The 12,463-nt window shown below is 39.6% G+C and overlaps 1 protein-coding gene across 1 annotated transcript in view; it reads right to left on the bottom strand.

Moving 5' to 3' along the window:
* The window catches only part of sema6e (sema domain, transmembrane domain (TM), and cytoplasmic domain, (semaphorin) 6E), a 110,871-nt gene that overhangs the window by 59,447 nt on the left and 38,961 nt on the right, over positions 1-12,463 (bottom strand). Inside the window, exons 7-10 of the mRNA XM_062423349.1 lie at positions 5,750-5,840; positions 3,455-3,577; positions 825-913; positions 10-227 (exon numbers count right to left, since the gene is read on the bottom strand). Of these exons, the coding sequence (XP_062279333.1) occupies positions 10-227; positions 825-913; positions 3,455-3,577; positions 5,750-5,840 (521 nt within the window). The remainder of the gene's footprint in view (positions 1-9; positions 228-824; positions 914-3,454; positions 3,578-5,749; positions 5,841-12,463) is intronic.

Genomic DNA, 12,463 nt, shown 5'->3' with positions numbered 1-12,463 from the left:
CTCACTGACCTGTTCGCCTGTGTGGTGAAGACTCCGAGCACGGCCGGCCTGTGGTTGATCTGCAGCACGTTGGTCAGCGACTGCAGCACGTCAAAGTAGAAGAAGGAGTCGCCGGGGACGGAGCAGTTCAGCCGGGCTTTGAGGAACGACGTCCAGTAACGTTCCAGTACCCTCGGAGAACCGCCGTTGTCGTTCTTACAAACACGTGCGACTCTGGAGAAAACCACCTGGAGGGCACATGAAGCAGAAATCCCTCACAGGTGATGATTGTGACTCATAAAACATGTTGTTTTTGTCTGGTTTAATGGGGGGCTCAAGGAAATGGCGGTAATGGTTCGATAGGAGCGAGGGGGTGAGGAGAACAACGAGAGAGGAAGATGTAAAAGGAGGCATTAGGGAACAGTGAGTCATGGTACAGGTTTATCCTCCTCCTCCTCTGTCCCCAGCTGGCAGCCTCGTGTCAGCTGTGCTTCCTGTGTTTTATCAGTCTGCGTCCAGCCTGCCAGAAACAGCAGCAGCAGCAGCAACTTCAGCTCGAGCTGGACGCAGATCGACAAAAAATACAGACAACGAGCATCACTGAGGCGGCCAGCTGGGCAGAGAAGAGGAAGAGGTACTTGCACCGTGACTCACTCTCTTCCCTCACCCCTCTTTCTATCGCAGCACCACTGCCAAATAAATAAAAACACAGATTTTGCAGTTTGAATACAATGGCAACAAATAATGTCGTCCAACTTCCTTCCACTCACCGAACCAGACACTCACCAAACCCACAAGTGTGGCGAGCGTCTGGTCCGTTTAAAGAAACACTACGAGCCTCTCACCTTGCCAAGAGTGGTGTACTCCACTGCGATTTCACTGAAGAAGAAGTACACGTAGTTCCCGTACTCAATAGCGTGGAGGAAATGGGGCTCTGTGGGAGACAAGAAGAAGAAGAGACGTGTGACAAACATGCTGGCGCTGATGCCTTATTTCCAACATGACGGTGCATTGTGAAGAGGCAGGGAGTAGAGTGGGTAAACACAGATGCTCAATTTGGAAAATGGGTCCAAGGGAAATGCAGGATGAGTGTGTTCTAAATTTGCAAATTTGAATATTACTGTAGGATGGAAAAATAAGTAGAAACATTCTTACAGTCACAGAGATAATGCTCAGTTATGCTAGTGCTGCATTAGTGCTGATAAAACCACTATCAGCTGACGGCAGAAGTCGTGGGGTTGAGGTTTGATATCATTGAATGCATTCTGGGTTTAGATTGTAACCTTTTTATGTCACTAAACTTATAAATAACAAAAATTCAAAAGGACTTATTTAGCTCTGTAATCAACTTTTGTTAGTTGAAAAGGATGAAGCACTGCAGCTTGTAGCCTACTTACTCTCACACACCTTATTTGTCGTGACCTACTTCCTCCAAAATACTGCGTGTGCCCTGATTCTGAACCATTAAAGTGGATATGCTTAAATTACTGATATGTTATGGTTCACAGTATTGCTGCTCTGTGTGTGTGAGTGTGTGTGTGTGTGTGTGTTTGGGGAGATTGCAGCTACTGAAAATGACGTGATCAGATTGTTTCCCCACTTGCGGCTGTGGAGTGGTGTTAGAGAGTGAGGAGTCCTTTCTCCAACAAATTATCTGTGTCCAAGTACAGACACCAAGCTTAGAGAAAGCTCAGTAAAGAGATATTAGCCAAGTTATATATTGGACTTTGTGAAAGTTGGGAAAATTGGTTTAATGTGCTCCATGCTGCAGCTAGAGACAGTTAAACATGAGAACTTCAATATTTTTCACTCATGTTCTTATCGGATGCTCCTCTTGCCTCCCTGCCTGTCTTGGATGATAATTGGCCTGAAATCACCGACCCACCTTGGTAGATTAACCATTGGCTGATACATATCTGGTTGCACATAATTGGCACATTTTTTCAATACCCTATATAAATACTGCTTGTAATGTGTTTGAAGATGACTGAGGCAATACTATACTGCAAGTGTTGCTGCAGCTTTGACTTCTTTGGACATTTTTTCCCCCTTCTCCATGTATCTTGGAAGTAGGTGGAGTTGTGCTAGAAAACCTCCACCCTGTTTCTACTTCAATGTTTTCTACATTGCTCTTAGTTCATAAAAAAACATTGCATTGACTTTAAGATTCTACTCCTCACTTACAAGATCCTTCACAACCTGGCACCATCATATCTCTATCTACACACCTTCCCGAACTCCGAGCCTCCTCTGCCAACTTAACTACCATCATGGGGTCAAGAGCCTTCAGCCGATCTGCCCCCCGCCTCAGGAACTCTCTCCCACCAGACATTTGCACTTCGGACTCTGTCTCCACCTTTAAATCCCGCCTGAAAACGCACCTATTCAGAGCGGCATACTCTGTCTCACACTAGCTATGCAATCACGTTCTTGTTTATTTGTTGTACTGATGCACTTTATAGTCACATTCATATTTATTCTTTATCTTTGCATTAAATGTTACCTGATTTATATTGTTTGATGTACTGTTGTTGTGTTTTATGTGCTTTGTAAGGTGTCCTTGAGTGCTTTGAAAGGCGCCTTTAAATAAAATGCATTATTATTATTATTATTATTATTATTATTATAAAAAAAGAATGATAAGGGAAGATAAAAGGAATGCTGAGAAGATATTTGTTAGCTTAAAAAAATCAGCATATCTGGGTGTTTTGCACAGCTAGAACCAGACTGAAAGTGGAAAACTGCAATCAGAACCAGACAAGGAGTTCCGGTCCTCTGAAATGATGCCAACGTGGAAGTAACTTAAAACTGCATTCTATCAAGAGGCCACCAGGGGGCGACCGTTTTGGTGTCAAAAGGACTTCCGTCTCTATACAAGTCAATGGAGAATTCACCAACTTCTCACTTGATTTCTAACCTCAGTAAACGTTTTCAAAATGTGTTTATGGTCTCAATCGCTAGTTTAAAGCCTTCTTCAATGCAGTATGATGTTCATTTGGGACATTTTGGCCTCCCTGATTTTATATGTGACGATAAAGCAGGGTATGCATTAGGGCGTGGCTACGTCGTGATTGACAGGTTGATTGGTTCACAGGTTCAGGAGGGCGCCTCATGCTCCTCCTGATGCCCATATAAGTAGAATCCGTGTTTTTATTTAACCCGGCATGCACCGGAAATTCTCAAGATGGCGCTGCTCAGATCCGAAACTATACGCTTCCAAGCAGCAGTCCACAAACCAATGGGTGACGTCACGGATGTTACGTCCATTTTATATACAGTCTATGATCAGAACCCAATCCAAGTCACTGAGATGTGAAACTGTTGTCCATTTTTTGCAGTTGTTGTCGACCCAAGAGGAGGAGGAAGAGGAGGAAGAGGAGGAACTACTGCCTCCACATCTGTCCCAACAACAACCCCACTACTTCACAATGCCACAAAGCGTACATTAACGTGTTATAACGTGCTGGCTCCTCACCTCGCAGCCATTTGGAGTCATACTTGACTGTGCGAAGAACAGGGCTACTCTCTCCTAGGCTGCGATAAATCACTGCGTCGCTCGCCAAGAAGTCAGTCATGGTGGCTGAGTAGAAATCTCCACCTGAGAGACAGACAAAAGAAAAGAAAAAAAGAGTAATTGAGATTTATATTCAGAGATCACATTCCCCAAGAACAACCCACTTCTTTTAAGCGTCTATTTTGGTCACAGGTGACTTTTATTGCCCTTTAAAAAAGAGGCAGAGGAGAACAGATGTAGGAGAACGTTTCACTTTTAATAACAGCCCGTGTGAACTTTGCATAAATGTCAGTGGAAACCTGGCAGGATTGAGTGCATTTCTGGCTCCCCCCTTCACTGTTCCCTGAACTTGACCCAAATGTGTTCGCAAAGTATCGGTTTCCTTCTCTGCTATCATTAGTAAAGTTGGAAAGGTAACGTTGAGGCAGAATCTTTCAAGAGGTAAAATTCACATTACCACCTGTGTTGATCCATGCTTTGATACTCAATTACATTTTAGTTATTATCCAGAAAGACTCAGGTTAGTAAACATATCTCATTTTTATGTGATACTTTAACTTTATGCCTGCTGAGATAAATCAAACTGGACTACAATGCTGGCAGCGTTTCCTAAAAAGGATCATGCCAATAGTTTTTGCATGTTTAATCTCATTCACAAACTATCTTGGAAGCCATGTTGGCAACCATTGGTTTCCATTCATTTCCAACTTTATGAAACTTAGTTTTTCGGGTTTTTTTTTACTATAATTGATTACACAATTTGAGCAAGTGTTCTTTGTCAAAGTTACAAATAATGTCAGACCTTTTCAAATCAATCTTCACTAAACAGCATTACTACTTAAGAATAATGTAACATTGACAAAAAACAAAGACAGACTTGGTTGTTCACTGTGATGGATCCATAACTCAGGACGGTTTCAACAACAGTGTGCTGATTGATTTTCACAATGGAAGAAAATTAATGATGTATTGTTCCTGTCTGGAACTTATAATGCTGCTTTTTCTGGCCGAGTCAACCTTAAAAAAGGAAGTAGCTGACGTCAATGGGATTCTACTTTGTTAAATAAAAATAAAATAAGGGGAAGCAATTACTGCCTGGGGCATTACAAATATTTTAAACTGTATAACATGCATTTAAAAAAAGTCTAAATGCTATTAAAACACTAGCATGCTAGCCCAAATATTCCACTGAAACACACATTTGGTCATTTCTGCTGTCGGCCGTCAGCTTCACAACTCCTCCCCTCGCTGTCACAACATGGGACTAAACTAACACTTTCCACCCTGCACACAAGTAACTGATAACTAGTAAATAATTGCATTATACAGTTATCATATAGTTCTGCATGATGTTTAATAATACCAATGTTTTAATATCACAGTGCACATTGTATAATAAAAACAATATATATATATTTTAGCATATTTCATAATATATTTTGTATATAATGATTGCAAATGGTTGATTACCTCACAGTTCTCACTATATAATATAATATGTATATAATTACTGCACACTGCATAATAACCTTTTCTATTTATTTATTATTTTATTTTATTCTATTGTTGTGTGTTATGTGCTGGACGGTGCCACTTGTTTCTTATTCTTAAAAATGCCCTTTAAAATGATCCTTCACACTTTTTATTTTATTTTATAATCATACAGTAAATGACTGATAATATATACTCAAAAAACTAACTTTTTGGTTTTGTAAAATATACTAGATTAACTGACATAAATTCTATATTTATAATATTAAGTTTCATTGAGTACTAGAATTTAAGTCAAAATGTTAATCATACAATAAATTAACTCTTTGGGAAGAGTAAGTTTTATTGCAGTTCTCATAATGTTTACATGTTTTATTATCACTGCATATAAACCTAAAAATGGTAAGTACGTTTTCATTAATCTAAACATACAGCATGTGTGTAGGACAGTGTATTAGGGCCATATAAGTTTAAAAAAAACAAAGAAAACCCCCAAATAAATAGATAAATATGATCAAATGGTACTTTTCAGTTACAGTAGGTTTAGCAATAAGGAGATACTTGTGTAATCAAGCGTTATAGACACCCATACTTAGATAGGTTATAGAATAAAAACACAGAGGCTCCGATATAAAAGTGACTTTGGTAAATTCAGAATCAAAACTGTGAAAAATGAATAATGCTGAAACTTCGGGAGCACCTAAGGTTTTGTTTGTACTGTAGGACCGTCTTTGTACAACTGCTGGTTCATTCTGCTTTACTCACCTGCAAAAAGCCCAACGTTGGACTGGCGGGACTCGAAGGGGCAGCGAGCCTGACCCACCACCTCCTCCCCTTCCTGCTCCAGTGTCGACATCTGAAAAAGACACGGAAACAAAAACAAGCTTTAAAACACACCATTTACACCACTGTAATAATGCTAACCCAACAGGAAAAAAAATAGGATATAAAACACAGAGTTACGACTGTAAACACACAAAAAAACAGCTTTATTGTTTACACTTGTAAACCCGCAAGGACGACGCTTCAACTGCAAAATCAATCCGCCTCAAACCTACAGAAGTCTTTAATGTAAGTATCACGGTCAAATGCAGAGGTTGGCTCACCGAATCAGTCTGTGATAATGAAAGGCGACACATGCATCATAAAGATTAGTTTTTATTTGATGCATTGTGTGTGTGCGTCATGTCCATAAAAGATGTGTGTGTGTGTGTGTGTGTGTGAAGTTTGGAGTCCTGCAGTCAGGACCGAGAGAAGACAGTTTATCTCTCAGCCGCAGATATTTAGCTGCTATTTTCCCACCTGCTGTTAACAAGGTTGTAAAGCTCAGATACAACAATAAACAAAACCCAGCGGTGTGTATACCTGTGTGTGTGTGTGTGTGTGTGTGTGTGTGTGTGTGTGTGTGTGTGTGTGTGTGTGTGTGGGGAATGGAGGTCGAATGCATGCAGAGTAGCTTCAACACACTGTATCAACAAAGACACAATGTTAAGTCAATGTAAGGCAAAGACACACACACACACACACACACAGATGCATCGCCTCTTCCGTGTGTGTGTGTGTGTGTGTGTGTGTGTGTGTGTGTGTGTGTGTAACTGCTGCTCTATATTTTCATTCTGCACCTTCATTGCAGCGGTAAAATAAAAAAATTAAAAAAGTAAAAAGAAGTTCCACAGAGTTAATTATTTCAAATGAGGATTATCACTAATCTTGTTATTATTGTTGTTGGCAGTTTGTCCATGATGGTCGTAATCTTGTGTCAGAGTCCTGTCCTGTTTATTTAGCTTTAATGTGGATGATTGGGGCTTTTTAACAAGAATCACATGAAGGATTTTTAATTGTTGGGACATTTTGTGCGGACATCGCTGGACTTCTACTGTTAAATCTGTATTATTTATATGTGTCAAATATTTCTTTATGTAAGAAGGAAATAATTCAGACCTAAATTACGAGTGTGGAGCCTCGCAGATTCAATGCGTCAATGTTCTTTGTTTGTGATGTAATGTTTTATATAAGGAGTTAAACAGTATTGTGTCATAAGTCCACGTGGGCTTCTACTGCTGCAGCATCAAATGTCAAATTAATCTCCCAAAAAGTTTCATAATACCGTTATCTCCTCCCATTAAAATGTCTTACTTTATTACAAAATACATCAAATGGAAACATTTAAATGTATTAATGTGCATAGTACATGAAGTTCTCCGTTTTAATAAATCACGTAAAGCTAAAATCATATATCTTAAAACCGCCAGTTTGTCTCACACGCTACGATAAGCAGTGTTGGGCACGTTACTTTGAAAAAAGTAATTAATTATAGTTACTCATTACTTCTCCCAAAAAGTAACTGAGTTACATAAATGTCAAAGTAATTAATTACCAGGAAAAGTAACTATTACGTTACTTTTTCAAAAAATAATGTTCAAATATGACAAATGACTTGGCTTTCCCCAATCAACAACAACTGGCCCAAAACACGTTCAAAATTCAATTATGAAATGAACTAAAAAGAAGTAAATATTATAATTGTGCATGTAGCAGATGTGCAGCGATTGAATTTTATTCCTCAAAAAAAGCTATCAGGACGTTTTGCTCTCACACGCGCTGCATTGACACACACACGCACGCACGCACGCAGTCACTCTCTACAGCGCACTCTTGCTCGCTCGATCCAGACTCCGGGAGATTGTGTCTCATTTGCGTCCTACTCTGTCTTTGGTTACGCCTCTAAGTGCAGCTACTCTTTGACAGAGAGACGGAGAGAGAGAGAGAGAGAGAGAGAGAGAGAGAGAGAGAGAGAAGCGCCTGTTCGGGTGAAAACCGCTTCAGTGAGGTCTGAAGAAGTAACGTCGTATTTTTGGGGGACAGTAACGGTTAGTAACGCTGTTTATTTATAACGCCGTTATTCCCATCACTGACAATAAGTAAAACAATAAAGCCTCCAAGCAGCTGTTTTAATGAGTTTTGGTTTCTTACTTGTTACTGTTAAGAAGTTGATGAGATGAAACAACATTGGGTGGGAAACTTTAATAGCAAATGAGGAGTGATATTCAGCTAATTAGTAATTTGAAGCGACATGTTTTAAATACTGTCTGATGTGAAGTCAGTCCGAACCTCCGATGTCTAAACCTCATTCACATGTCAGCGTCGAGGGGGATTTATTTGTTTTTATTTCCACCTGGCCCAAGTGGGTGCTTGGTGAATGACCCGTCTGTGTGCTTATAACAATACAATCTTCCTGTGGAGGTGGAAATAATTTAATTCAAGACCTTAAAATAGAAGTTTGGCACTTAAACTTGGCATAGATGCCTTCGAGGGATCCGTATATATACACACATGTCAGATTCTGCAGGCGGGACATGTTTAATACTCCGTTACACCCCCTTGAACCTGATGCAATCTAACACAACAGCTCTGTCCTAAATATCACGCCTGCAAGGTTTGAAGAGTTCACTTATTGTTCAGACTGAGCCTCTGGGTGCTGTTGATACTGTTGTTGTAATGATTTGCAATATATAAAAGGAACAATTGCATTTTTTCTTTTTTTTTTCAAAGTCATATCAGCCCGCATCTTCAAATGTTGTGAGCTTTAGTTGGATTTCGTGACAAAAAAAAGTACATTTCACACCAAAGAAATGGATAAGTTCACATAGTGGCAGTGAGTAAGTGCTTTTCCAGGTTTGCTTTTACCACATTGAGCAGATTCACAGCGAGAAGCAGAAAAAAGGGAACATGTCCAAAAGAAGAAAAACAACATGTGACCAAAAGTCCATAAGACAGCAGGGAATTCACTCTGATTTAAGTCCCAAATGTTTTTCTTTTTTTATATATCAATGGGACACCCACCAATTTTGACTGGTTGTGATTTTTCAGTCATTTTTTTGCTGTTTTCCTTAAAAAAACGCTGCAAAAAGGCCAAAAAGTCAGATTTTTTTCCCCCTATATCAACATTTGCAAGAAGCTACGTGCCTTCTGCTAACTAGACGGCTTGTTTGTTATGCATTAAGTGTTTTTGTACCCAGAAAAGTTAGGTAGATTTAAGTCCCAAATGTTTTTCTTTTTTTATATATCAATGGGACACCCACCAATTTTGACTGGTTGTGATTTTTTAGTAATTTTTTTGTTTTTTTCCTTTAAAAAATGCTGCAAAAAGGCCAAAAAGTCAGATTTTTTTTCTCCCTATATCAACATTTGCAAGAGGCTACATGCCTTCCGCTAACTAGACGGCTTGTTTGTTATGCATTAAGTATTTTTGTACCCAGAAAAGTTAGGTAGATTTAAGTCCCAAATGTTTTTCTTTTTTTATATATCAATGGGACACCCACCAATTTTGACTGGTTGTGATTTTTCAGTCATTTTTTTGCTGTTTTCCTTAAAAAAACACTGCAAAAAGGCCAAAAAGTCAGATTTTTTTTCTCCCTATATCAACATTTGCAAGAGGCTACGTGCCTTCTGCTAACTAGACAGCTTGTTTTGTTATGTATTAAGTGTTTTTGTACCCAGAAAAGTTAGGTAGATTTAAGCAACAAATGAAAATACATGATATAATCAGCAGCGTCCCTACAAACACGAAATAAACACGGTTAAATAAACCGTTCGGTCTCTAATCAGTAACCAACAAGATGTGTGCTCTTCAAAGAAAATTAAATTCTGCTTCTAATCGGATTAGAAATCAGAACCGTATTGACCAAACTTTCTCGCCTACAGAGTGACATGATTTGAAGTGAAACAGCGGTCCGTTAATCACAGAAGCAGACCTCAGATGTCGGAGAGGGGAAGTGAGGATTGAACAAAAGCTTGGTGTTGACTGCAGGATCGTTACCCCAGCGGGCAGATGAAGACAGATGGATTTGACGCTTCAAGGTTTTTTTTGTTGTATCGCAAACGTGTGTTGAAGACAGCTTCTCTTGTTGTCTACAGACCAGCTGTCTCAGCAGTCTGGGCACCCATTCATGTCTACGACCAACATACAGACACACACACACACACACACACATACTTTCTCAATCCCCCCTTGTCCTCCACAGATATTTTTTTGTGGAGTCCAAGAGACAGATTCCTTGATATGATTTACACTTGCTCCCTCTCTCCCCAGCTGTCTGGATAGTCATCTCTTGTATTTTTTTTTCCAGACTGGGGAGAGATGAGGGGAGGAGGGCTGGAGGAAGAGGAGGAAGAGGAGGAGGAGGAAGGGGGGGGTGAACACAGCTGGGAGGATACAGAAAGAGAGAAAAATGTGTAGATGTATTTTGATGGAATCAGCCACTCTCTACCAAAGGGAAGCAATGACATGAGCGTGATGTGTGTCAGTATACACACATCCTCTGGACATTTTACACAAACCTCACTATATTGAGACTAGGACACACTGTGTACATGACTAATGATACTATATGGCTCCTTTAAAAATAACTGACAAAATGATTTGATCCTGAAATGTAATAATTTAGGGCAAATATGTTAAATATTACTCAAAGCAGCTTTTAGTTCAATTTTGGACTACAATGTCCTGATACCACTCATATATGTGCGTAATATTATAGAAACAGCTAGTCTGGTTCTACTCCCTGACATTTCAGTGGGGTATACAGTATATGATGTTATTAGTGTTTAAACCCCTAAAAGCTGAGCTGCTGGCGATAGAAGCTCTTATAGCATGCATGACATTATTATGTGTCTAATATTCGCTGAAGGACCCGATGACATTTGTTGCTGCAGTGGATACCGACACATCAGTGGGCTGAAGCAGGTGATTGAATAAAATCATGTGACTAATAAACTGCTTTTGGTTCGCCTTTATCGTCAAGACTAAACTCAAAAAACATCGCTTGGATATCAGTTTTATAGAAAGAGGAGCGTTTGTATTTTTGGTGGTATTGGAAATAATGCTTTCATGATTTATACTGTAATACACCTTGATGCTGCTCATGCCTAGATGTCACCCATTGGTTTGTGAAGTCCTGTTTTAAAGCCTCAAGTTTTGCATTTTGACCGTCACCATCTTGGGCTTTTGGAGCCAGAAGGGACCATACATAGAAGGTGAGGCTAACCCATAACACTAGCTGCTAGCTTTTATAGCACAATGCATTTACAGTCTCTGATTACCGGAATAATGCTAAAGCTATTTTTTGGTAGTGAAAATCATGTTATCTCTATATTTTGGATTTTATGAGCTGCATCTCCACCAGGATACGTTGCCCCTACCAAGGTATAAAAATGATCATAATGGTAACACATTCTTGTTTTCCTTTGTCATTAATATCACACATACTAGCTGTTCTTAACTGATTTTTATCATTTCTATCGAAGTATAGATTCAATTCTACCAAAATTCAAGGCACACATACAATTGAACAACCACCTTAACCAATCATGCTCCTAACAGGGTGTTAAAAGAGTCTGTATCTCCTGGTGCACGTTGCCTGTTTAAGGGTTAATAGAAAAACTTAACATTCAATAGTCTTTTAGTGCAACTGAACACTTAACAAGACTTTTTTTAGGTGACCAAAATGTTAAAACTAACTTTCATGAACTGAAAACACGGCTACAGCTGTGCCTCTTGGGTTAGGCCATGGTTATGTTACCTAATGGTTACCATGGTAGCGACATTGTCAATCACAATGCAGCCACACCCTAAAGCATACCCTGCGCTTTATTGTTCATTTTACTCCAAAATAGGACCACAATTTACAAAATTAGCATAATGCTGTATTGAAGTAGACTTGAAACTATCGATTGAGGCCATAAACTGATTAGGAAACCATTTACTGAGGTAATAAATCAAGATAGAAGTAGGATCATTTTCTTAAAGACTACAATGTAATCAGGTTTCTTTTTGGAGCCAGTGGAGAAAACATGCATGTTTAAGTCACTTCCTGCATTGGCTTCACTTTTAAAACCTTTATATGTTTTCCAAATTTTGCTCTGTATACTTAATATGAAACCCCCGAAGGATCCTGAGTTCTAACCTACCTTGACCCCTTGATATTGACCAATGAATTTATTCATAGGTCAGTACGCTGGAAAAAAAAAATTCCATTGAAATGTAAAGTCTTGAGTTATTCAGCTTCCCCCTTTGGACTTCAATCCCCCCACCTCCACTGTTAGATTTACAGTCTGTGCCGCGAGCTCTGAACCCCCCCCCCCCCTCTCCCTTCTACCCTCCTCCTCCTCTAATGGCCTGCTGTGAATCACAGTCCGAACCCGTGATGTCACCTATGAGCCTCCACCGCAACGTCATGTCGGGTTTTACTTGACAGGCTTCAAACTGTGGGAGCTTTTCCTATCTGATGTGTTTTTATCGAGTATAATGTTTTCACTTGGCAGCCATCTCTCTGCGCCGTTATTTATGACAAGAGCGATGGAATAACCATGGAGACGAGGTACAGATGTGAGTCTGGTCTACTGGTGTTGATTCGTCTCTTGACTCTCCCCCCTTCCCCTCATCATCTTCCTCACCTTCCCACTTCCTCTCATTCCATC

This window comes from Scomber scombrus, chromosome 7 (assembly GCF_963691925.1).
Source record: "Scomber scombrus chromosome 7, fScoSco1.1, whole genome shotgun sequence".
Lineage (NCBI taxonomy): Eukaryota > Metazoa > Chordata > Actinopteri > Scombriformes > Scombridae > Scomber > Scomber scombrus.
This window is presented reverse-complemented; position numbering and strand designations above follow the sequence as displayed.